This window comes from Protopterus annectens, chromosome 9.part0 (assembly GCF_019279795.1).
Source record: "Protopterus annectens isolate FY-2018-M chromosome 9.part0, PAN1.0, whole genome shotgun sequence".
Taxonomy (NCBI): domain Eukaryota; kingdom Metazoa; phylum Chordata; order Ceratodontiformes; family Protopteridae; genus Protopterus; species Protopterus annectens.
Window position 1 is genome coordinate 1,323,877,923 of NC_056743.1, and position 26,419 is coordinate 1,323,904,341.

General features: G+C 42.3%; 1 protein-coding gene across 1 annotated transcript in view; it reads right to left on the reverse strand.

Moving 5' to 3' along the window:
* Positions 1–26,419, reverse strand: part of LOC122810668 (DNA nucleotidylexotransferase-like) — a 233,921-nt gene that overhangs the window by 190,812 nt on the left and 16,690 nt on the right. The window contains exon 2 of the mRNA XM_044082236.1: positions 21,969–22,277. Coding sequence (XP_043938171.1) covers positions 21,969–22,153 — 185 coding nt within the window. The 5' untranslated portion in view covers positions 22,154–22,277. The remainder of the gene's footprint in view (positions 1–21,968; positions 22,278–26,419) is intronic.

Here is a 26,419-nt window from a genome sequence, read left to right on the forward strand (position 1 = left end):
GGAATTCTTACAATAGATCACAACCAAAGATGAAGGCTTGACCATACACATCTTATAGCAACATCTGGCAAAGGTATCCAACAAACTCCCATGTCTTGGAATCTTCAGACTCAAATAGCTCAATGTCAGTGGTCAATGAGCATTTAATTAACTGGATGGAAGACTGGCAGGATTCAGTGAACGAGGGCTGGTAGACTCCTCTTTAAACCTACCAAACTGACCAGTGGCAATCTTGCTAAACAAAACAAATACTAATAGCAGCTACACAGACGTGAAATAATATTTATATTTTTCATTTATTCTTTGTTGACTAGGCTAGTGGCCTCTTTTCAGAGGAGACCCAAGGTGGTATTTTACTCTACTAGGGGAAATTTGGTCAGGGCATCAGAGAGCTTCCCCTACTCTTGGCAGTCGGGGGGGAAGACTTTACTTCCCGTTTTTCCCGTCCGGGCGTGGAAGCAGCCAGGAGGAACAGGGAGAAAACATGGCCGATTCAGCTTTTGCTGAAAATGGAGAGACAGTTGCTGAAAATGTAGATGAAGTGGTAGAATCGCTATCAGAAGTTTTTTTGTGATGATGTGGGTGCAGGAAAAACAGTGACATTGGAGGAAGGGACTGTAGCTGTAACCAAGATGGATTCAGAGGAAAACTTTCAGAGGAGATTGTTTGAAGGAGAGACAGTTATCTCTGAAAAATGGGGGGGGGGTGCAGGATGATTATTTGGAAAAAAAATGGTAAATCAAAGTGAGACAGAAAGTGAAGTAGCATCTTCATGGAAAAATAGAAGAAAAAGAAGAAGAGACTATGCCACAAAAGGTCCCAGAGACAAAAACATATGCACAAACTGTTGGAGAAGGAGCAAAGAATAAAAGTCTACAGTACATGTAAGCAGTAAAAAAGAAGAAAGCGTGGACAGGTATGAGGTTTGGGACTCTGTCATAGCACCTCAGGGTGTCAAAGCAAAAAAGAGGTAAGAGCATTTATTTTAATTAATAAAGAGACTTTTTGTGACTCGATATTCAAGACTAGGCAGGCCATGTAAAATTTTTTGGGTGCATATGAACACAAGAAACATAATAATGATGATCCAGTTTAGAACTGAAATTGTAGAAAAAGAACTGAAAGAACATCCGTTAACTATATGTAAAGAAGTAATGAACACTACAAAAATATATGATGAAAGAGACTGCGGACTGGGGGATGGGAATGTACAGTAATACTGAAAAATGGGAAATGATAATGTTATGCACGTACCTAGTATTGTTAATGTTCATTGTAATAGGGGTTTTGTGGAATACAGGGGTCAACCAAAGACTTGTTATTTTTGAAAAAAATATCATTTAATCAATGAATGTGATAAAAAAATTCCACTTATGTGGTAAAACAGGGCATAATGCAAACAAATGTGATTTAAAGTGCAAAAACTGTGGCAATATTGGTCATTCATGGCTAGAATGTGAAATGAATCTACAAGAAAATGAAGTTATACAGGAGAAAGAGGGAGTATATGTACAAAAAGATGTGAGTGATAAACAGCTTATACATAAAGTTAAAGAAAGTAATGAGGAAAAAGAAATGGAGGAGACAAGTGAGGAAGAAGCTGACTGGCACACGGTAAGAAAAGAGTTAAAGACAGGAAAATAAAATTCAAAAATATAATGCTTAGAGAAAATAAGAAAGGAAAGGGGTAAATATTTTATTATTTTAACTGTTCTTAAAAGCTGAAAATATTAGTTTTAAATATGAACAGTATGAAAAATCTTAAGAGGAGAATAGGTATATTACAATGGTGTGCTGCAGTAGATGCACATCTTCTTGTTTTAGAAGATATCAGATTATTAACAGAGGAAGAAAGAACACAAACTGAAAAACTTTGGAATGGTGCGGTAGTTTGAAACATGGGGGAAAGAAACGTGCTCGGGCATATGTATATTATGTCAATAAAGCATCAAAATATTAGATGCAACCATAGTGGAACTAGGACGAACTACGGTAATAGACTTGAGATTTTTTATGTGTGTATAGAATTATAGAATTATAGCTTTATATGCATATGTAAAAATAGGAGAGAAAAAGGATGTTTAAAATGTTTCTCAAACATGTTTGTGTAAATATGGGACATTATGGTGGTGGGGGATTGCAATTGTAATTTAAGAAAAAAATAAAAGCAACTGTGATGTTAAAATGGTTAAAGAAATTATGAGAAGTGGAAAGTTAAGTGTATGGGAGAATAACCATTGGACCTTCAAAAAGAATAAAATTAGGACAGAAATTGATTTTTTTTAATATCTGATAGTTTAAAAGTTATAAAAAGGGACTGAGTATACTGGATTTTCAGATCACGTGGCTATATGAGTTAAAGTACAGGAAATGAAGAATATCTAAGAACAGGAAAAGGAATAAAGAGAGAATTAATGAAAAATAATTAGATTTAGAAGAGAAAAAGAAGGAATGGGAGTTGAAAAAAAAAGAAGTAAAAGCACTGTGACTGAAGAAATGAAAGTGTGTCAAAACAAAATTGTGTTATGGAAAATAAAGAGTACGTGTGAGAAAAATATAAAGGAATGGTACTTAAGAATTATGAAAGCATTTTATTGCAGTGATACATGGACAGATTTAGAAATAGATGAGAAATAAGTCATAAGATATAACTATAAGAAAAATTTAAAAATGTAATGATTTTTATGGAGACGGTCTATTACAAAATCACCAGTTAAGGCAAATATGCCATACAAAAAAAGCAAGATAGACTATGGAATAAATGTGGACAGTGAGACTACTGAGCATGTGTTTTTGAAATGTGAAAGAGTTAATATTTTGTGGAAAGAAATATGTAAACACAATAGAGTGAAAAGTTTGTTAAAATTTGAGCAAATAAATAATGACATAATAGAATTTGGTTATTATGGTGCACAAAAAAACAGGTAGAAGTGAAAAAAATGGACAGAATAATATTTTATGTTTCATGGACTATATGGAACGAGAGACTAAATTAAACTAAATACAACGTAAAACGGACTTTGACAAAGATTTTGGTGAAAATAATGTTTTGGCTGTTGATAAAGAGTGGGGAGGGAATGCTTAAACTGAAGTTGATAATGTATGGAGATTTGTAAATAGCTGTAAATGTAAATATTTAAACAATATGTAATGGATATACGAATAAAAAAAAAAAACCTACTCATCACTGTTGCAAGTGTGATCTATTCTAGAACAGCACGTCCGGTAGTGTTCCAGGAGAACAAGTGGCCTGGAGAAACAGGGAGTCAGATGGAGAGTGAAGGAAAATATGGAGTGGTGAAAGAATTGAGTAGAAAGCAAACACTGAGACCAGAGAATGTGTGCAGGATTTTGAGAAAATGTTTCAATGAAATCTGATAGAAGTCAGCAAATGATGGCTGTATAATTACAACCCCCATGTTGGGAGGGTTGCGGGATGATTTAAAATACTGGGGACAACCCAAAACATGTTTTTATGAAAAAAGGACATTGATAAGTAATGTGACGAAAAAAGAAGTTATGTCTTACCATAACGTTCCATCTGTATTGTTGATCCTCGTTCAGGCATTACATATGGGTATCGGTTCCAACCTTGGAACTGAGCCGGCCATTTTCCAAGCTCGTGTCAGCTACAATCGCTCGAGCTAAACTCTTACCCATAATTCCCTTCTCCCTGTTACCTCATATTGAGTTTGCAAGTCAAACGAAGGTAGAGGCTACCTCTGGTCAAATGATCTAAGAGAACCGGATGGTGAGATCTACTAGAAGCCACAGGAGGTGGAAGGAGGGAGAGTTGTAATGACTGAACGAGGATCAACAATACAGATGGAACGTTATGGTAAGACATAACTTCTTTATCTGATATTGTTAATCCTCATTCATTCCTTACATATGGGACAGAGTCCACAGCTACCTCTATTCTTGGAAGGCTCTCATGGAAGGATATTCCTGAGCACCAAAGAACCAAAAGATGCTCTTCCCCTGGAGGCCAAATCCAATTTGTAATGATTGATGAAGGTATGAGGCATAGCCCAAGTTGCAGCTGCGCAGATGTCATGTAAAGAAGCTCTGGCATGGAAGGAGGCAGAAGTCGCCACTGACCTTGTCGAATGAGCCTTCATGGTAGTAGGCAATGGAATATTACGTTGTGTATAAATGAAGGTCACACAGTCTTTCAACCATCTAGCTAATGTGATCTTAGCAACAGCATATCCTAATCTAGGCCCAGAATAGGCCAAACATAACCGGTCAGATTTATGAGAGGACCTAGTCCTGTTTAAGTAAAAATGGATTTGCCTGTGAATATCTAGGATATGTAGGCAATACTCTCCTCTGTTTGAATGATTGGGAAAGAAAACTGGAAATTCAATGGTTTGATTAATAGACATTTCAGAGATCACTTTCGGCAGAAATGACGGATTAGTTCTCAAACACACTATCTCTATGAAAAGTCAAGTATGGACTCTTGATGCATAAAGCTTGAAGCTCAGAGATACATCTGGCAGAAGTAATGGCGACCAAAAACAAGGTTTTCCATGACATATATTTGAGGTCGCAAGAAGCTGGTTCAAAGGGTGGCATTGTCAGAGCTTGTAGAACTAACGACAGATCCCATGGTTGAATAGGTTCTCTAAAAGGTGGCTTCAGATGATTCACACCTTTTATGAAGGTTTTGCATAATTTGCGTGACATAAGAGAGTAGTCTTGGACACCCTCATGGAAATTAAGATATTGCAGCCAAATGAACTCTAATGGTAGAGGCCGAAAGACCCGATTGAAAAAGGTTGGCCAGATACTCTAGTATTAATCGACACTGGTGCTGAGAAGGGATCTACTTGCTTTTCTTTCAGTCAACAGGCAAATCTTTTCCACTTGCTTAGATAAGTAATTCTAGTAGAAGACTTATGAGATGCAATGAGAATGTCCTGTACTGGTAAAGAAAGATCATTCTGCCTGGCAATCAAGGGAATTGGAGTAGCTGAGCTGTGAGCTTAAAGCTGTCCAAGTTGGGATGAATCAGGTACTGCGGATGTGAGATTAACTCCTGGGTTCGATGGAGAATCCATGGTCGATCTAGTAGGTAAGGCCAAAGGAAGGGGAACCAAATCTGATGAGGCCAATATGGTGCTATGAGGATGACCTTGCTCTTCAACCGACGGGCTTTCTTCAGAAACTGGGGAATGAGGGGAAAATGTGGGAATACATAAAGAAGACCCGAGGACCAATCGTGGACTAGAGCATCCCTGGGTGACTGTCCCAGAGGGGGAATCAGGGTGAAGTAGTTGCTGCATTTGTAGTTGGTCGGGGATGCAAAGAGGTCGCAGCAAGGACGGCCCCAGCGGTGGAAGATCTCCGCCTCTATCAAGGGATTCAGGGACCACTCGTGAGGTTGTAGAATGCACATGCTGAGTCTGTCTGCTATCATGTTGGAACTCCCGGGAATGTGCGTTACTAGAAGAAAACAGTTGGTAGCCATCGCCCATTGCCATATCCTCATTTAAATCCCAATTTAAATCCTGTTTGCACCTGTGGGTTACTAGAATCTTGGCTGAAAGAGGATGCTGAAAAGGATACCATTGGGTGAGCAGTAGCCATTGTAAAAGCTTCAAATGAAACCTGGCCAGGGGGACAATGGTGATGGAGGCTGCCATGGAACCCAACAGCTGTAGGACAGAGTAAGCTGTGGATTTCTCCCTTGAAAGGATTGGGATCAGTTGTTGCTTTATCTTTAGAATTCTGTGCTCTGGAATGGCAGCTCTACAATTCTTCATATCCAAGATAACTCCTATGAATTCTGTGGACTGAGATCGAGTGAGAATGGATTTTTGCCGGTTTACAGTTATGCCTAGCCTTTGTGCAGCGAGGAGAGCATATGCCAGGGCTTCTTCTAATAGATGTCTGGTGGGGGCAGAAATGAGCCAGTCATCTAGGTATGGAAACACCTGGAATTCTTGTAGTCACAAGTGAGCTGTGATGACTGCCATGTACTTTGTGAACACTCTGGGGGCTGTAGAGAGTCCGAAGGGCAGTACTCTAAACTGGTAGTGACTGGCTCCCACACGGAAGCGCAGAAATCTTGATGGCCTGTCCACTTTTATGTGGTAGTACGCATCTTGAAGATCTAGAGTACATACAATCGTCTTTTTCCAAAAGCGGGAGGATAGACTGTATTGTGACCATCCAGAATTTTTGTACTCACACAAACTTGTTCAATACACAGAGATCCAAAACTGGTCTCCAGTCCCCAGCTTTCTTTGGCACCAAAAATAGTCTTGAGTAGAATCCGGATCCTACCTGGTCTGGAGGGACTAGAGAGACAGAGAGAGACAGAGAGAGAGAGAGAGAGAGAGAGAGACAGAGAGAGAGACAGAGAGAGACAGAGAGAGAGAGAGAGAGAGAGAGAGAGAGAGAGAGAGAGAGAGAGAGAGAGAGAGAGAGACAGAGAGAGAGAGAGAGAGAGAGAGAGAGAGAGAGAGAGAGAGAGAGAGAGAGAGAGACAGAGAGAGAGAGAGAGAGACAGAGAGAGACAGAGAGAGACAGAGACAGAGAGAGACAGAGACAGAGAGAGACAGAGAGAGACAGAGAGACAGAGAGAGACAGAGAGAGACAGAGAGAGACAGAGAGAGACAGAGAGAGACAGAGAGACAACTCTCTTTCTTAGCAGCTTTTTTATCTTTAGTGCTGCTTCTTCCCTTTGACTGGGTGGAACTTCGGGAAGGTTTTTTGAAGGGACAGGACAAAGATCGAAGGGGATATATGATAACCTCTGGTTATAATCCTTTGTACCCAAGAATCGGTGGTGATGGTTAGCCAGGCAGAAGGGTACAAGGAGAAACGACTCCCAACCACCTCCAGAGGAAAGGAGTTGGGCCGCTCTTCAGGAGCGCTGGTAGGATTGGCCAGGAAAAGAGTCCCTGGAACCCTGGTTATGTGGACCCCCTCTGCCCCGAAAGGGGCATCTTCCCTGTGAGTTTCCCCCTCTGCCTCTAGGGGAGAACTCTGCCTGGGTGTCACGGAAAGGACCCAGAAATTTCTTGAACCATATCTTCCCACTCTTTTGGTTTCGGGAGAAAGCACGTTGAGGGGAAGAATAACAGATACCTACGGCAGAAAGGGTCTTACCGTCCTGTTCACACATCTGGCCAGTGTGCTTTTAACTTTGGGTCCAAACAATGAAGGGGCCTCAATGGGAGCGTTAAGAAAGGAAGCCTTAAAGGGTTCCGTGAAATTGCACAAGAGCATCCAGGCTTGTCATCTCAAAACCACAGCTGAACCCGCCGCTCTAGCTGCTCCTTCTGATGCGTGAGATATCAGTCACATAGAGGAGTTAGATATTGACTCAATGGTGGCCAGTTGAGAGGCCACTTTGTCACGGACCTCATCAGACACGGCACCAGCCAAAATTTCAGCAAGCACGAAAATCAGATCCCTTTGAAGCCTAGTAACGTGTGCCATATAATTCAGGGACCTGATAGTAAAGGTCGCTGATGCAAAGGTGCGCTTCCCTATCCTGTCCAGGGCCTGGGACTCTTTGTTAGGTAGATTGACAGTCTGGCTTTCTTCTTCCGCCAGTTCCTTTTTTGTTGCAGCCGCCACCACCTGAGCATCCACAAGAAGACCTTTAGACCAATGGGGATCCGTAGCAGGAGGAGACAAAATCTTATCTGGCCTCCGGGGAATAGCCTCGACGGTGTCAGGAGCCTTCCACGCACGCTGCACTATGAGCTGGATAAGTTCATCGGCAGGTGGAGTAACCCAGGAGGTAGGGGACCAGGCGCAAAAGGCCTGCAGGAACACAGACTCCTCAGAGGTTGGATCAGAGGGCTGCCAGTCACCTCTCTGTTTAAACATTTCGAGGATATCACCAAAGGATACCTCAGAGGGTGACCGAGGGGATCCTTCCCCCTCATCAAATTCTGTGTCTTCAGTGAGGGACTCCTCTGTGGAGTCCATGTGCTTCCTCTTACACAAACTTTTCCAGTGGACTTCCTCAAAGGGAGAAGCTGGGGAAGACAGCGGAAAAGGGGTTTTCTCTGGGAATATGCCCTGAGGCCCTTGTACCCGGTGTCTGCTAGGTGCAACTTGTGAAAACAGTGTACCAGAAGAGGGCAGGGGGATAGACAGCACAGTATCGCCAGCAGAAGCCAGAGCCTTCTCCATCAGTTGAAAGGCTGGTCCACCTGAAGAGGAGTGAGTGTTCAGGACAGGGGTCACCCCTCCCCTAAGTGGCTCAGCCTGCCGACTCTGAGGCACCGGATGGCTGAGGAACAGCAAATTAAGCATGTCACAACTGTCATCCTGGGTCGTAGCAAAATTCTCCTGCTATGAAGGCAACTGCGGTTCCTTAGTGAGACCCATAAAGGGAACTGTAGAGGGGGAAGACTGTGCTATATCAATGGACTTCAAAGGCAATGAAAGAGGAGAACAAGAAGGGGTCTTTGGAGATGGGTGATCACCTCCCAAGGAAGGATAGGTCCTGGGGGGGCGGGATACCTCTGGCCAGAAGCACTTGATCCACATGACGCAACACGTTGTGTTTGGAAAGGCTTCTAGTGGATCTCACAGAGACGGAGGGAGAAACAGCTCTGTCCACAGAAGAGACAAGCTCAGTGCCCACCTCACCAGTCTGCACAGAGAACAACGATGCCATGAGAGACTGGACTAAGGGTGTCTGCGCCGAAGAAATCATTGGTGCAGAGGTCACGGTCTGCACTGACACAAGGATTGGTGCTGAAGTGGTTGCTGGTACCAAAGCTGGAACCGACAGAATTGGAGCCAATAACGGAGGCGTCGGTTCCGAGTAAGATGTCAGAGCCGATGTGGTCAAGGTCTGCGCCGACTGAATGGTCGGTGCCGATGTAGTAGTTGTAATAGTCTGAACCGAGGAGCCCCTCGGTGCTGATATAGTAAAGGCTACAGGAGAAGATGGAGCCGAGATCACGGATGGAGCCAAAGGCCTCGGTGCCGAAGGTCTAGGCACCGAAAACACTGGGGCTGACTGAGTGAGCTCCGAAGCAGAAACTTTAGCCTTCTTAAGTCTTGGTTGGTGGGAGTCCCCAGCTGGGGACGAAAGCAAAGACTTGTCCTTAATAGGATCATCCAAAATTTTCTTATGGGCTCTAGGAGGGGTTTAAGCCTCTGACCCAGAAATAGCCTCTGATAAGGGAGATTCGAGAAGTCCCTTCAGCAACAACTTATTTTTCCTTTCAAACAAGGTTCTGTTAGAAAATTTTTTACAAATACCACAGGGCGGGTCAACAGATAAGGGGGGACACACCCAAGCAATAAACGCACAAAGAGTGTGCATCTGATGTAGGTAATTTGTGTCCACAATCAGAACACCGTTTAAATCCTGGACTACCTTTCTTATCTGCCATGATAGAAAAAAGGACAGTAGAAAGGGTACCAACAACGGTACAAAAGAATACCCAAAGGTATGAAGAAAAGGAAGAGATTACCAATGATGGTAAGGGAGAAATACCTCATGGTAAAAGGTGCAGAGTAAAGAGAAGAAACTCAAGAAAATATGGTCGCTAAATGCGATAGAGTAAGATATAACAAAATATAAACTTTTCTGACAGAAAAAGTTACATATATGACTAGCCTGACAACAAATATCTATACTTACCTCAACAGAAGCAGATTGACACGACCCATTGGCAACACGGCAAATGAAAAATGGGGTAACAGGGAGAGGGGAATTATGGATAAGAGTTTAGCTCGAGAATTTGTAGCTGACGCGAGCTTGGAAAATGGCCGGCTCGGTTCCGAGGTCGGAACAGATACCCATAAGTAAGGAATGAACGAGGATTAACAATATCAGATGAAAATGTTACATTTGTGGGGAAATGAGACATGATGCAAAAATGTAAAGTGAGACGATGCAAAAATGTGAAGTGAAATGTCATACATGTAACAACATTGGGCATTTATGGATGAATTCCAAAACATGAAAGTAACAGTAAGGAAAAATAAAGAGAAGAAAATGAACAAAGAAGAAATTGTAGAAACAGCAGAAATAGAAGAAAAATAAGATGAGAAACAATAATAAAGCAAAATAAATCAAACAGGAGTAGTCCAGTGATAAATACCAATAACCAAAGCAGATAACTGGACAAAAGGAAGAGCACCACACTAGGGATTGACACCTTTAGTGGATCACCAAAGAAAATCAAGTAATTGCGATATTAACAACACACACTCAATAAAAAAGCATTTTCATCGAGGAAATGACCTCATCGGATACAAAGGTAAGACCAAGAACACACCTTTTATACATTCTAAATCAGTTAGACTTAATTAAGATAAATTACATTCTTTTTAAAGAAGCATGCTCATAAAATATCTCTAGAACATAAAAACAAATGTAAGTAAGTAAAAAAAAAATCACAGGCTTGACTCAAATAAAGCTCAAGTGAAAAAAAATGCATATATTTTTCTCTTGGTAAAAAATGTACAAAAAAAATATGGATGCATGTGTATACCTCACTGTTTGTAATTTTAAAATTTTATAAAAATGTATTTAAAAGCTTAGCAGGTCTAAGCTTCAGAAGAGGCAGTAAGGAAATATAATTTAGTCCATGGGGTTTATAGGCCTCCAGCACTACTTGCCAAAAAGTCTCCCTGTATTCTAGTCATGTTTCTCGGGGACCCCCTCTGACATCCTTAAAAACAGTTTCTATAACATAAAATGAAAAGCTAGCATGAACACAATCTAAAGTATGCCTGTATAGTGCATTACTGTTGTTGTTGTTGTTCTTAATATCATTAAGGTGTTCATAAATTCTGCATTTAAAATGCCTTTCTGTTTTACCAATATAGAAAAACTCTCACACGCCCCACATAACACTAAATAAAATAACACTTGAGAGTTACAATTGGCACATTTTTAGAACTTAGCAAGTACTGCCTAGCTGTAATATACATTTCTTCTCCTTGTTTAATATAGATGCAGTGGGCACAAGCCCCACATTTGTATGTACCAATTTTTCTGTGCGAGTATACACTAGAACTGCTGGCCTGTTCTAACCATTTTTTAATATTTTGTCCTTTCCTAAACACTACCTTTACAGATTTTTCAGGATTGTCTAAATCTGTCATTTCAGTACATTTATTCCGTTCCCTCTCTATGATATTTTTAATTTGATATGCATTTCCACTAAGTTAGCATCAAAAGCCCTGTTAAATCCAGTGTCTCACCATTTTGTGTTCGATAAAATGTAATACCAGTGCCCAAAATAGGGGCAAATCTGTCTTTGCGACCTTGCAAAACTTCGATAATAGCAGAAATAAGCTCAATGGGGTAACCCCTTTCCAGAAATAAGAAGTTATGTACTCACCATAATGTTCCATTGGAGTAGGTGACTTCATTTGTCTGCAACCTTTGGGTCTTGGATCCGACTTCGGATCCGAGCCGGCAACTTATTTTACAGCTTATGGATCAGAGCTCCTAGCTCCTCCCCTTACCCATAATCCCCTGCCAACCCCGATTGACCTCAGATCAAGTTTTCCCTTATACCAAATGTCAGACCAAAGTGTCCCAAAAGGGACCAAGAAAGGACATACAAGAATTGACTTCTGAAGGCCAGGGGGAAGGAGGGGGGGATGGTTGCAGACAAATGAAGTCACCTACTCAGATGGAACGTTATGGTGAGTACATAACTTCTTAATCTGAAGTAGGGACTTCATTTGTCAGCAACCTTTGGGACAGAGTCCCCAGCTACCTGAATCTTGGGCGGCCATCATGGAAGGATGTTCCGGAGCACTGCGGAGCCAAAGGATGCTCTCCCTCTGGAAAGAACATCCAGCTTATAATGGTTGATAAAGGTACGAGATGAGGCCCAAGTGGCTGCAGAGCAAATATCATCCAAAGATACCCTAGATCTAAAGGCAGCAGAAGTAGATATGGAGCGAGTAGAATGCGCCCGTACTCCCTGAGGTGCGGGCCTCCCCGAAATTTCATAGGCCAGAAGAATACACTGTGAAATCCATCGTGATAAGGTGACCTTAGAAATAGCTTTACCCAGATTGAATTCGGCAAAGGAAATGAACAACTGATCTGATTGTCTGTGACCAGCAGTCCTATGAAGGTAGAAGCGCAGTTGTCTGTGCACGTCTAAGGAATGCAGCTTGTATTCTCTTTTATTCTGGTACTTAGGGAAGAAAACTGGCAGGTTAATGGACTGATTGATATTGGTTTCTGAGGCCACCTTAGGAAGAAAGGAGGGACTGGTCCTGAGGTACACTCTATCCTGATGAAAAAATCAAGTAGGGAGGTTTCGCACAAAGGGCCTGAAGTTCGGAAACTCTTTTCGCTGAAGTGATGGCGACATGAACGCCGTTTTCCAGGAAAGATATTTAAGTTCAGCCGAGGCAGCTGGTTCAAAGGGAGGGGCAGTCAAGGCTTGAAGGACTAATGATAGATGCCAAGGGGGTACAGCATTCTTGACATGAGACCTGAGCAGGATGGTACCCTTGAGGAAGGTTTTACATAATTTCGCAGTCATCAAAGGCCCTGACTCGTGTCCCACATGGTAATGAGAGATGGCTGCTAATTGAACCTTGACCGTAGAACAGCTAGCTCCCTGTTGAAAAAGTCCGGTGAGGAAATCCAAGACGGATGGCAACGAAGCCGTGAAGGGATCTATGTTATGGTGTTCCGCCCAGAAGGAAAAACACTTCCATTTACTGTGATAGACTTTTCTAGTGGAAGGTTTATGTGCTGCCACCAAGATGGCTTTAACTGGTGAGGAGATGCCGGGAGTCCTGACTAAGAGAGGAACTGGAGCAGCCAAGCTGTCAGCTTCAGGTTGTCCAGATTCGGGGTCGGTAGGCCTGAGGGATGGGATATTAGATCCGGAATGGGATCCAGAATCCAGGGAGGATTCACCAGATGAGACCACAGGTAAGGGAACCAAGTTTGACAAGGCCAGAATGGGGCAATGAGGATCATTCTGCTCTCCAACCGAGAGGCTTTCTGTATTAGTTTCAGCATAAGGGGTAGAGGAGGATAGGCATAAAGTAGACCGGGAGGCCAAGCATGCACTAGAGCGTCTCTTGGGGCTTCCCCGAGGGGGAGAATCAGAGCGAAGAAGCTGGAGCATTTCGTGTTTGAGGGAGTGGCAAAACGATCACAGCAGGGTTGCCCCCATTCGGCAAAAATCCGCTTCGCTACCTGGGAATTGAGACACCACTCGTAAGGGGAAAGAATAGTGCGGCTGAGCTTGTCCACCAGAATGTTGGACTGTCCCGGAATGTGCGTTGCGATAAGGAAGCGGTTGGTGGAGATCGCCCATTCCCACACCCTCATGGCCTCTCAACAGAGAGGGTAGGACCTGGTTCCCCCCGGTTTGTTGATGTACCAGACAACTGACATGTTGTCCGTCTGTATCGCAATAGTTCCTACAGGGAAAAGGTTCTGAAGTGCTTGCAATGCCAACAGCACCGCCCTCATCTCCAGAACGTTGATATGCAAGGAGGTCTCTGTGTCGTTCCACGTGCCTTGGACCGTTCTGCCTGAGCAATGCCCCCCCCACCCGAGGTGAGAGGCATCCGTGGTCACTGTGGCGAGGGGAGGCGGCGTGCAGAAGGGTCGTCCCGTATGAAGGTCTGGGGACTGGAGCCACCATAAGAGGGCCCTCTTGCAAGCCCTGCTGAGTGAGATAGGATGGCTGAGGGGGAGAAACTGAAAAGACCATTGGACTAGAAGGGTCCACTGTAGCACCCTCATATTCAGATGAGCGTATGGAAGAAGGGTTATTGCTGCTGCCATGGAGCCTAGAGCCCTCAAGACCAATTCTGCTGGTGGGGCTTTTAATTGGAGGATGGCCCGCACATGAAGTCTCAGGTTTTGAAGTCGCTCCGAAGTGAGGAACGCTCGCAGACTTCTCGTATCTATTTTGGCCCCTATGAAATCTATCAATTGTGTTGGAGCAAGGGAGGATTTGTCCAGGTTGATCGTAATGCCTAGATGGGGAGCTAGTCGGAGAAGGTGATTTCTGGCTGCGCAGAGTAGATGCCTTGTTGGGGCGGACAGGAGCCAGTCGTCCAGGTACGGGAAGACCTGCATTCCCTGGAGTCTCAGGTGGGCCGCTATCACTGCTAACACTTTGGTAAACACCCTGGGGGCTGTGGTGAGACCAAAGGGAAGGACCCTGAACTGATAGTGACTGGCTCCCAGCCGGAAGCGGAGAAACCTCCTGGATCGTCTGTCCATTAAAATGTGGTAGTACGCATCCTTGAGGTCTATTGAGCACATCCAGTCGCTCTCCCGCAAGAGGGGGAGAATGGATTGAAGGGTGACCATCCGGAATTTTTCTTTGGTTACTGACAGGTTCAAGAGTGAAAGGTCGAGAATCGGTCTCAAGTCCCCCGTCTTTTTTGGCACCAGAAAGAACCTGGAGTAAAACCCTAATCCGAGTTGATCTGGGGGGACAGGCTGGATGGCTCCTTTTTCTAGCAGCTGCTGAATTTCTGCAGCTGCCGCCACCCTCTGATCTGGTCGTACATCGGGGAGGTTTTTGAGTCTGGGGACATGGTGCAGTGGAATTTTGTAACCTCTGGATATGATACGAAGCACCCAGCGATCTGACGTAATGGACTCCCAAGCTGCCAGGTGCTTCGAGAAGTGCCCCCCGACTGCCTCCAGAGTGGAGCAGTCGGGCAAGCCCTCAGGGCTGCTGCGTGGGCCGATCAGAGAAGGTTTCTCTGAACCCAAAATTTCTCGGGGCCCCTCTGCCTCTAGGGCGGCGTCCTCCCTGTCCTCCTCTGCCACGGAAGGACTGGTTGTCCGGAGCAGGATGGGAATGTTGCGATCGCCGGAACCACATCTTCTTCTGTCCTTTTGGTTCTTGGAGAAGGACCTCTGGGGAGCAGAGAAGTGGACTCCGACAGCAGACGTCTTCCCGTCCTTTTCGCTCTGGACAAGTGTCTCGTGAACGGTCTTGCCAAACAAGGCAGAACCATCAAAGGGGGCAATCGCAAAGGACGCCTTGAAGGGCTCCGCGAAGTCACAATGTCAGAGCCAGGCCTGACGTCTCATGACTAGACCTGTTCCGCTGGCTCTAGCGGCTCCCTCTGTGGCATGGGACAAAAGCCGCATAGAGGTATTTGAAACAGATCTTAGAGTGGCCATACGAGTGCAGTACAACTGCTTGTCCTCCGCCGACATGGACTCTGGGGGGGAAGCAGCGTATTATTTGATAAGATCTCACTGCATCCTGATGACATGTGCCATGTAGTTCAGGGACCTGAGAAGGTCGCTGAACTAAATACCCGCTTCCCGAGGCGATCCATCGAGCGGGACTCCTTACTTGGTGCATGGACCGAGGGGCTCTCCTGAGCTAATTCCCTCTTCGTGGCTGCCGCCATCAACATGGCATCTACGGGGGGACCCTTGCTTAATGGGACCGGTCTGCAGGGGGACTCAAAATTCTATCCGGGTGTTTGGGGACCGGCTCCACAGTGTCCGGCTCCTTCCATGCCCTAGTGGTGATAAGGTCCACCAGGGGGTCGGCCGGAGGGGACACCCAAGAGGTAGACGGGCCTGCTTCGAATGCCTCCAGGAACACGGACTTGGAGGAAGCCTTGGGGGCAGACACCCCCCCCCGATCTGGAGCATTTCCATGATGTCTCCAAAGGAGACATCTTCGGGGGGTGACTTTGGGGAGCCTTCCCCTTCATCCAAGTCAGTGTCCTCTGTTAAGGACTCTGGGGAGTCCACGTGTCTCCTCTTACACTTATGCTTGCGAGGCACTTCCTCGGGGGGGACTGTCCAAGGAGGTCTCACCAGCAATATCCTGTTCCAGTGGAACAACCTGGGACATCGAAGCAGGCTGTCCCTGTGGCCGGGTGATGGAAGCCTGGCCCAGCAGACAGGGAGTGCAGGGTGGAGCCGATGCAAGGACCGGGGGTCCGGATGCTCTCAACAGAGCCCTCTCCTCTACATCGAAGGCCGAGGGGGAGCCTCTCTCCCTGGAATCCGAAAGCTGGTTCCCACTCGGATCCGATGAAGGGATCGGAACCGGCGCAGAGGCCACCGGATCCGAAGGACCCATGTGCTCCGTCCTAGATGGAGCCGAAGGCACACTGAATCCCTCGGATCCGAAGCTCGGCCCACGGCTCCGAGAGGTCGGATCCGAAGGACCCGACAGACTCGAGGGCAGGATTGGATCCGAAGTACCCAGTACTGTCGGCACCAACCCACCCCCGGCTCCAACGCTGCCCGGCTCCGAGTGCTCCAAACCCGGGAAGCGGGTCGGAGAAGGAGCTATCTGAGCAAAAAAAGGTGTCGAGCTCCGCCCCGAAGGGGGGGAGGCAAGAGCACTCCCATCTACAGCTAGGCCTGGATGAACCTTCTCAACATCTGGTCCAAGTCTGCATCAGAAAGACTATAAGTAGATCTCAATGAGGCCACCGAGGCGGACCGGGAATGCCGCCTCGATGACCTCGACGGAGAAAAGCAAGGGGATCAGATCCAAGGAGGAGAGGACCTGAAAGCCGTGGAGGGAGAAGCCCGCTTAGCTGGGGGGGGCCGAAGCGGAGGCCTCGGCCCGCCGCTTGTGGTGCTTCTCCCTCCTTTTCTCCCTCCTGGCCTCCCTTTCCTCCGGCGTCTTAGTGGGAGTTTGAGTCCCAGCCAGGGGAAGGGGGGCAGGAGTGGCTACCACCAAGGGCTGAGGAGGAGCCACGGGAGTACTGGAGGCCAAAGCTGGATCCGTGGGCAAAAGTCCCGCCAGAACCAACTTCGACCTCCGCTCTTTCAGTGCCCTGGGGTTGAACGCTGCGCAAATGGAACACCCTGAGGACAGGTGTTCAGCCCCAAGGCACCGAACACACAGAGTGTGGCCATCCGCCGGTGAAAGCTTATGGCCACACCCGGTGCACTTAGAAAAAATGGGTTTTGGGGCCTCCGACATTAGAAAAAAAAATAACTACACAAACACACCAGGCCCCAAAAACACACACACACTCTACGAACCAGCGAGGGGAGGAAATGCACTAAAAATGAATAAAATTAACAAAAGGGAATCCTAAACACACACACTATTTAAGAAATGAAAGATTTTCTGTATTAAGTTTTTTCTCAAGACTTATCTGAAAGTCGCCAGGAGCTCTGAAATCCAGCTGTCTCTTCTAAGAGCGGCAAACTAGATCTGAGGTCAATCAGGGTTGTCAGGGGATTATGGGTAAGGGGAGGAGCTAGGAGCTCGTATCCATAAGCTGTAAAATAAGTTGCCGGCTCGGATCCGAAGTCGGATCCAAGACCCAAAGGTTGCTGACAAATGAAGTCCCTACTTCAGATCATTTGTTTTAATTAATGACATTCTCCTAAAAAGTCTGTATAAAGGGATGTCATATGACTGGTATGAATGAAGTGGCCTTTGACAATTCCTTTCTTCTGAAAATAGGGGTGTGCACTGAAAAAAACTGATATACGCATTGGAACATGTGGCCTTTCTATAAATGGTAGACGTAAAACCCTGATTCAGTTTGTTTAAAGAAACATCTAAATAATCCAATCTTTCAGCAGATACAGTGTATGTAAACTGTAAAAAGGTGGTGGTATGTGTGAGATACTGTATAAATTCCTCTAGCAACTCAGTATTACCAACCCAGAAGATACATATACCGTCCAGGTATAGAGTGTAAAACGTCCAAGAAGCACGGTATTGACTAGTATGTACAAATTTACATTCCCACAATGACAGTATAATGTCAGCATAGGTGGGGGCACAACTGGTCCCCATGGCCACACTCTGTTCCTGTCAAATGAATTCTCCTTTGGAAAATAGAAAATTATTGTGGAGGACAAGTTCTGCCAATTCTAGACAAAGATAAATGCCATTCTCTTTCACGTCTATCCTGGACCCGAGTGCCTCTTCAAGCCATTCTAACCCTATACTATGGGGAATGACCGAGAATAAATCCACTAAGTCAATTGTGACGAATCTCACATTGTTGGAGAAATAGTTTTATCCTGGCCAAAAAGTCCCAAGAATCCTTGGTAATGTGTGTTTCACCACCCCACAGAGTTTTTCATTTCCAGTCCAGATATTTTACTAATGGTGCAATTTTGGAGCCTTCAGAAGCAACTATAGGTCTTAAGGGGGGATTAGTCTATGTTTTTATGGACATTGGGTGTTCCAAAAATGGAAGGTACCCTGGGCATTGTGTTCTCCAGATATTTATAGGTGTCAAAATCAATAACCCCTTGGTCAAAGAGATATTTCAAGGCAAAATCTATTTTCTTGTAAGATATTAATCTCCTTGATAGAAACCTTACTGTACCTGCCTTCATCTTGTAAAATGAAGAACATCTTAGCTTCATAAAGAATTCTGTCCATAAGAACAATCCCCTCTCCTTTATCATGCTCCATGAGTTGGTACACAGTTCTGTAAGCAGTTTATTCTCAGTTTTACTTAAATTATACTTCACCTTGGAATTTTTGAAATAAATTCTAATTTTATTCTCCAATATGCTCTCTGGATTACTCAACTGTGGGTGTAGTGTGGGGTTGAAGTTACTAGTTTTTCTAAGGGCCGAAGAAATGACTGGTGATGTGTTCCCCCATACGTGTTCTAAATTGAGTTTCCTAATAAACATTTTTAAACACAAGATAGTTTGTGCCAAGCTACTTTTTTTTTTTTTAAGCAGGAATAAACTTAAAACCTTTGATGAGCAAGCTAAAAAAATATTAGGTGACTTCAACACAACTCGAGTTGTAAATGTGAAACCCCTGCCAACTGAAAACATTAGGTTGGTCAATGTAAAAACTGGGAGGATGAATGTCACTTTCTAACGCTGATTGCCCCTGTAACCCCTCCCCTCTGGTTGTAGGCTGCTCTGTGAAAATGGTTGTTGTTGTTCCTATTTCGCAGCCTTTCTGACCTACGTGGTGGTGTGTGTTCGCTGCTGTTGTCAGCACTATCAGGTGTAACAAACTTCCAGTTGGTGCCTATCCTCAATTTGCTAATAGGCATGTGGTTCATTAAAAGAAATTACTATCCTCTTCCCTTGGATATGGTATGTTGTTACAGTTTTTGGGTAGTGTTTACTCTCTCTGTACTGTTTAATGTCTCTATCAAGTTTTTTTGTATTTTCTATTTAAAATAACCTCACATTTCTTGTCAATATTAGTCAACTTCAAAATATCTCCTCTTTTTGTTTTAGACAGAGGCAGAGAGAAGGAGATATTTCTTGTCAATATTAGTCTTAACTTCAAAATGTCTCCTTCTCTCAGCCTCTATCTGAAACAAAAGATCGTTGGTAACACGTGCATTAAAAACATCTACTTGTTGTTGAAGTGTGGCCATCTCACTTTCATTATTTTTTATTATAGCTTTTAAAATGTCTAACCCACAATTATCAAAAATACTAAGCAAGTCTTTGTGAAATTCAGAGCCGGGCTTGACATTATTAGGGTATTTGAAGACACGAAGATCTTTTAGTATGATAGCTAATTTAATTCATTCATTTAGGTACGCATTGTCTATAGATAAAGTCTTGTACCTCATGAGACCATCTTGCAGTTTGTTAAAGCTGTCCCTGTAGGTGTCCGTGGTAGTAATAGCAGTAGATGGCCCCAGTCTATTTTGAAAATCCAGTATTTGATGTAACCATGTAGAAAAATCAACTTGTTCATTGGAATTGTGTTCACTTCTCGCTTCCTGGTTAGTATCTGAGCCTTGTTGTGTTCTTAATACTGGAGTATTATTCCAGGATGTCCCATATGAAACGAGCTGGTTCGAATCAGAACCAGTGTGTGTTCATTGTTCTGACGTTGCTGCTCACCCGGATGTAGTAAGGCTTCCTGATTCCCAGGCAAGGAAGCGTTAGACAGCAGTACAGTCCATCCTTGGCCAATAGGGGTCAATAAATCACCAGCTGGGTTAGCTGTTCTACAATTTTTCATATTTCACCCATTTCAGAACCTCAGGATCCTTTAGTGCACATTGTGGGTGAATCAAGCCCCTCGGAAGACTCCATATAAGCCAAACAAACCAAACAGGAGTAGTCCAGTGATAAATATCAATAACCAAAGCAGAAAACCTGACAAAAGGAAGGGAACCACGCTAGGGATCGACACCTTTATTATATCACCAAGGAAAATCAAGTAATTGCAATATTAATGTCACACACTCAATAAAAAAGCATTTTCGTAAGACCAAGAACACACCTTTTATACATTCTAAATCAGTTAGACTTAATCAAGATAATTAGATTATTTTTAAAGAAACATGCTCATAAAATATCTCTAGGACATAAAAGCAAATGTAAATAATTAAAAAAAAATCACAGGCTTGACTCAAATATAGCCCAAGTGAAAAAATGCATATATTTTTCTCTTAGTAAAAAAATGTATAAAAAGATTATATGGATGCACGTGTATACCTCACTGTTTGCAATTTTAAAATTTTATAAAAATGTATTTAAAGCTTAGCAGATCTAAGCTTCAGAAGAGGCGATAAGGAAATATTATCATTTAGTCCATGGGGTTTACTGGCCTCCAGCACTACTTTCCAAAAAGTCTCCCTGTAATCTAGTCTTGTTTCCCAGGGCCCCCCTATGACACCCTTAAAAACAGTTTCTATAACATAAAAAGAAATGCTAGCATGCATTCAATCTAAAGTATGTCTGTATAGTGCATTACTGTTCTTCTTAATATCATTAAGGTGTTCATAAATTCTTCGTTTAAAATGCCTGTTTTACCAATATAGAAACTCTCACACGCCCCACATAACACAAAATAAACTAACCCTTGAGAGTTACAATTGGCATAATTTTTAGAACTTAGCAAGTACTGTCTAGCCGTAATATATATTTCTTCTCCTTGTTTAATATACATGCACTGGGCACAAGCCCCACATTTGTATGTACCAATTTGTCTGTGTGAGTATACACTAGAATTGCTGTTATGTTCTAACCAGTTTTTAATATTTTGTCCTTTCCTAAAGGACCTTTACATATTTATTTTTCAGATTGTCTAAATCTGTTATTTCAGTAAATTTAATCCATTCCCTCTATGATATTTTTAATTTGATATGCATTTCCACTAAAATGGAAATATGCCATATTAGAAGAAAGTGATACAATACATTTACATTGTCAAGAAGAAACTACAGAGCATGTGTGTTTGAAATGGAAAAGTAAAAATGTTATGAGGAAACTATGTAAAGAAGACTTTTTCAAAGATATTAAAAGTGATAAAATAAACATGGTTATCATTAAATATAGATATTATAAGAGCAGAAGGAAATATGTTAAAAGAATAGATAAGTTATTTTATGTTATATAGATTATATGGAATGAAAAAACAAATAAAATTAAGGGTAAATGGATTTTAGCAACAATATTGCGTACATTTAGTATGACTGCGCAAACAGATTTGTATATTTGTAATCAGTTGTAAATATGTAAACAAGTTACTTTTGTATGTAAATAAAGGACCCTTACTCTTTTCAATAAGTGCCATGGGATCTTTTACACCCACCTGAGTTGCAATCAACTGAAGTAGACTGGACTTTGGTTTAACACCTCATCCAGAAGATGAGGCACTCAGGAATACAGCACTCCCCACCCCATGCTGCACTACAGCATCAGCAATCCATCTACCTCATATAGGAATAAAGCCCCCAATCTTCTGCACCAAAGGCAAGTGTGCTACCTGTTGCACCACTGCCATGGCTGGATAAGTAAAGTGATGGTCTTGGACAGTGGCATTCTGTTATTTTGGGTGAAGAAAAAAATCTGGTTTCAGTCAAATGGCTGCATCTCTTGTCTTTTTGATGAGGTGGCCCAAGTCTGATTTCTAATAAAGGACTGGGACATGCCTGACTAATCAGATTTAAAAAGTAAACAACTGTTATGACATCCAGAGAGAGAAAACAATGCACAGAAATTCTGATCACTGGGCTCCCTTCTGAGATACAGTTATTTACTGAAAACTGCACTTAAAAGATACATAGCTTACCTATATTCATCCTCCACTCTGAACCCCTTTTTTCTAGCCAGTTGACTGAGAAATGCTCTACGACTTGTTCCCATTTTCCACTCCACAAGGAATATAACAACATCTGAAAATTTCACTTCTGTCCTGGGCCCAGCTACAGGTGCAGCCAACATTTTCTTCCTTTTTTTTACTGGAATTAGTGCCATCTTCACTGGGATGGGTCTTCTGCATGTTCTTTAAACTCCTGTTTTAAGTCACACTGCAGTCACAGCATACAGCCACATGTCTATTAGCTGGATAATGCAGTTACATCTCAGATGTATTCATCTTCTGTTCTAGGACGGAAAAAAAAACAAAAAGGTAAGCTGTAGTTAAAGTAATGTCTTTAGAAATATGCCAGTTTTAAGCAGATGATGTAAGATTATCTTGCTTTGACTCAACACACCATTTTAGAGCCCACATTTCTACTATCACTTTTTATACCATTTTTTTTTTAAATTACACAAATTTTAAGATATGCCTTTCATTTTTACTATGCATCAGGAGATATATTTTTAATTTTCTTTTTTCTCACCTTTATCATTCTGCCAATGGAATTCTTTTTTTGCTATACAGCACATTTTGTTAGTAGTAATACTTAAAATGACCCCTCCATCTTCTTGTTGCATGATCCCCACATCAATCCTGCGCTGCAGTCCTTCCCCCTGCTGAATCTCATTTACACTGCCATTGCTACTTTCAAGTATTACATGCCCCTTCTCCCCCCTCCCACCATGTTCTTCTTCATCTTAGTCATTTTGTCAGTCTCCTTTTCAATTAGCACTATTTGCATTTCTTCAAGCAGAGTACAATCAAACCAAAAATGGCACCGCTGGTGACATTTTCTAAATTCCATATTACCTGGGCAAAAAATCTTTCATTCCATGACCTTCTCCCACACTGCTGGTATCTAAAATTTATCAGAGCCACTAATTAAATGTGACCTTTCCACATAAAAATAGCAAGCTTAAGGCAGACTACAGTATCTCCATATTCATCTACAAGTATTAATATAAATTATACTTGGCAATTGTTCATTTTTACACAATGTCATTTTCATTAACATATCATACTCAGATGCCCACTGTGGTACAGCGGTTGCGTTGTTGCCTCACAGCAAGATGATCTCCTGTTCGATTCTCGGCTGGAGTGCCTTCTGTGTGAGTCTGCATGTCCTCCCCACAGTTGAGTGGCCTCCGAAAGACATGCGTGAATGGGCATGCCTTCGCTGAAGATGGGCATCGGGCTGGCAACTCGGTACCATAAAAATCAACTGCCAATCATTAGTGGACTGGAGTTCCGCTGTGGTGACCCCTAACCGGGAAAAGCCAAAAAGACAAATAAACATCATACTCAGATGCCAAGTCCATACATATTTGTCATCTTTACTTCTTCACATTAAAACTATCATATACCGAGACTTCAAAAACAAATGTCACCTTCTTCCAAAGTATCCGTTCTAAAAATCAATATTAATATTTTTTCTTAACTGTACATTTCATGCAGTAGGAATATACTCATTTCATGGGTGTGTATCTTTTTCCTTCTCATATTTTTGTAATTTTTTTTCCCATGGACACAGAAATTACAAAATGTCAGGTCACAAAACTGTTCACTGCCCAGATGCATCAATGACTTGATGTCTGGTACTTTAATCCCAAAAGCACCACAAAACAGTTCCAAATAAAGTAGGAGTATGTTTACTAAACACCTGCAAAAGAAAAACAAGTAATCTCCGTGGTATTCCGAAAGTCTCAAAACAACCCACTAAACAAGTGTAGTGGGTCCAAAAACAAAACAGTGCAAGAAATTTCTCTGTGTGGAAGATTTTTAGTCCATATATCTCTAGTTAATCACTGTACATTAATCAGATCAGACAAAAGTAGTAGAAGTAGCGAACTTAAATTCGTCTTAAGTAAAAAAAAAAAAAAAGTAATCCAAGCAAGGCAGCCAGTCTGTTTCCAGTCGAAAATCCTTAAGTACACAGACAAGCGATCTAAGTAAAACAAAGATAGAGTAATAGTTTCCTCACAAACTCACACACACACTTTTTATCAGGTAAGGGAGTGGTTTATTGTGCTGTAAAACAAAGTGTTATTAGTACACATGTTAAATTCACATCCCTTCCCCAATCAGTGTGACATTCGAGCTGGTCCTGCCCTACTTAGTAGCTGGCTGTCATAATAATATAATCCTTATGTACTTTAAATAAAATTTATGAGGAAACTATTACTCTATTTTTGTTTTACTTGGATCGCTTGTCTGTGTACTTAAAAGTATTTTCGACTAGAAACAGACTGCCTGCCTTGCTTGGATTACTTTCGAATACTTAGTAATTCTGTACAATTATATGTTGTTGTCTTTTGGCTTTTCCCAGTTAGGGGTCGTCACAACGGAACTCCGGTCCGCTAATGATTGGCAGTAGATTTTCACGGTGCCGAGTTGCCAGCTCGACGCCCAACCTTCAACGAAGGCACGCCCATTCACGCATGTCTTTCGGAACCCCACTCGACCCGTGGGGAGGACATGCAGACTCCACACAATTCTGTACAATTATATATATTTTTTTTTTTTTTTTTTTTTTTACTTAAGATGAGTTTAAGTTTGGTACTTCTACTACATTTGTCTGATCTGATTAATATACAGTGATTAACTAGAGATATACGGACTGAAAATCTTCCACACAGAGAAGTTTCTTCCATCTGCAAACCCACTGTTGTTCCAGCTGTAGCCAGACTTGCACAGGATTTTTACGTATCACCTTTCATCTGCTAAGTCCAAATTCAGTCCCGTTAAAAAGATGCTACGTCCCTCACCAGAATCTATAGTTTGTATGTCTCTATTATGGTCTTTAGTAATATCCTCCACAATCACCTTAGCATTAAACATAAGCTGGGAATAAAGGCAACCACTTTTGGTTTCTTACAAGCAAACCTGCCGAGGTCTTTAAGGCTGTTCAGTGAAACAAAGCTGAACAGGAGCTGAAACTGATAGAAGTCAAAGACTCATGCATCTAAACCATCAACGGTTTGGTTTTGTACAAGGAACATCATGTCTGCTTGATCTAGTAGTTTTTTTCAAGAAAGCCAGAAACTGTTGATGGAGGTCTCTCAGTCCATACAAACTATTTAAACCAGGACAAGGCTTTTAACACCATCCTCCACTATGGTATTTTTAAACAATGACATGTATGGGTATACATGGTAAGACAGAATGGGAAATGGCTAAGTGCAAAGCCCATGAACTTAAAGTAACAGATGCTACCTTGGAAAGCAAAAACAAAGAAACTAATGGTGTACCACAGAGATCATTGCTGGATCTCACCTGTTTAGGATGCACTTCTCCGACCTCCAAACAACTAATCAAAACCTATGGCTAACTAAATTTGTTAAAGACTGTACTTTGGATATTAATTGTCAAATTACCTATATTAACCCTTGACACAGCAGTATTGCAACAAGAACTAAACCTCATAAACGAATGGTGAACAGAAAAAGGGCTAAAACTAAACACCAAAAGTGAAGAATTGTTGATTCATAAGGTATTGGAGTAATTATGATTTATTATGATTTCTTCATCAAAGTGAGTGAGTATACTATTTATCTCTTTAGCTACTTCTTGTTTCCGAATAATTTTTGGGTTTAAAGTCCACTTATTAAAATAAGATATGCTTTGACTGAAATTTAGCAGGTTTATGAATATATTAATTTTAGAATGATCCGAAATAGATCTAGGTGAAATGCTGTATTTTAGCTTATACGACCGAAAAAACTGAGAGATTAGAAAGGCGTCTATTGTAAGACCAAGATTTATGAGACGTAGAAAAGAAGGTATACCTTATGATAAGCAATGGGAAGCTGCAAATGCAGTTATTAGAGGTGTCATAATTCAAAAATCTGCCTGGTTTAAGAAAAAATATAATAATACCAAAACCACATTAGAATCGCAAATTGCGTCAGCAGAACTACAATTACAACAAAAATATTCAAAAGAATTAGAGGAAAAATGTATGGAATGGCAAAAACAACTACATAAGCATTACTTAGAAAATGTAACTTCTTTAGAAAGCAGGTCTTTATATCAATACTCAGAATGGGCTCAAACACCCTCAAGATTTCTAGCCAGGCTGATAAATATTAAGAGTGGCCCACCAAAAATTAAAGAATTACATTATGAAGGACATCAAGACATATTAAATGTATTTGAGAACATATATAAAAGGCTGTACAACATGCACTTACCACCCTCAAATGACAAATTTAATGAGTTCATTCAAAATTTCAAATTTCCACAAGTTACACAAGAACAACAAAAACTTTTAGGGGCACCTCTATACCTAACTGAGATAAAAGAAGCAATAAAAAATCTCAAGCCAGGTAAATCTCCAGGACCTGACAGATTTACCTCTGAATTTTATAAAATATTCTCAGAAC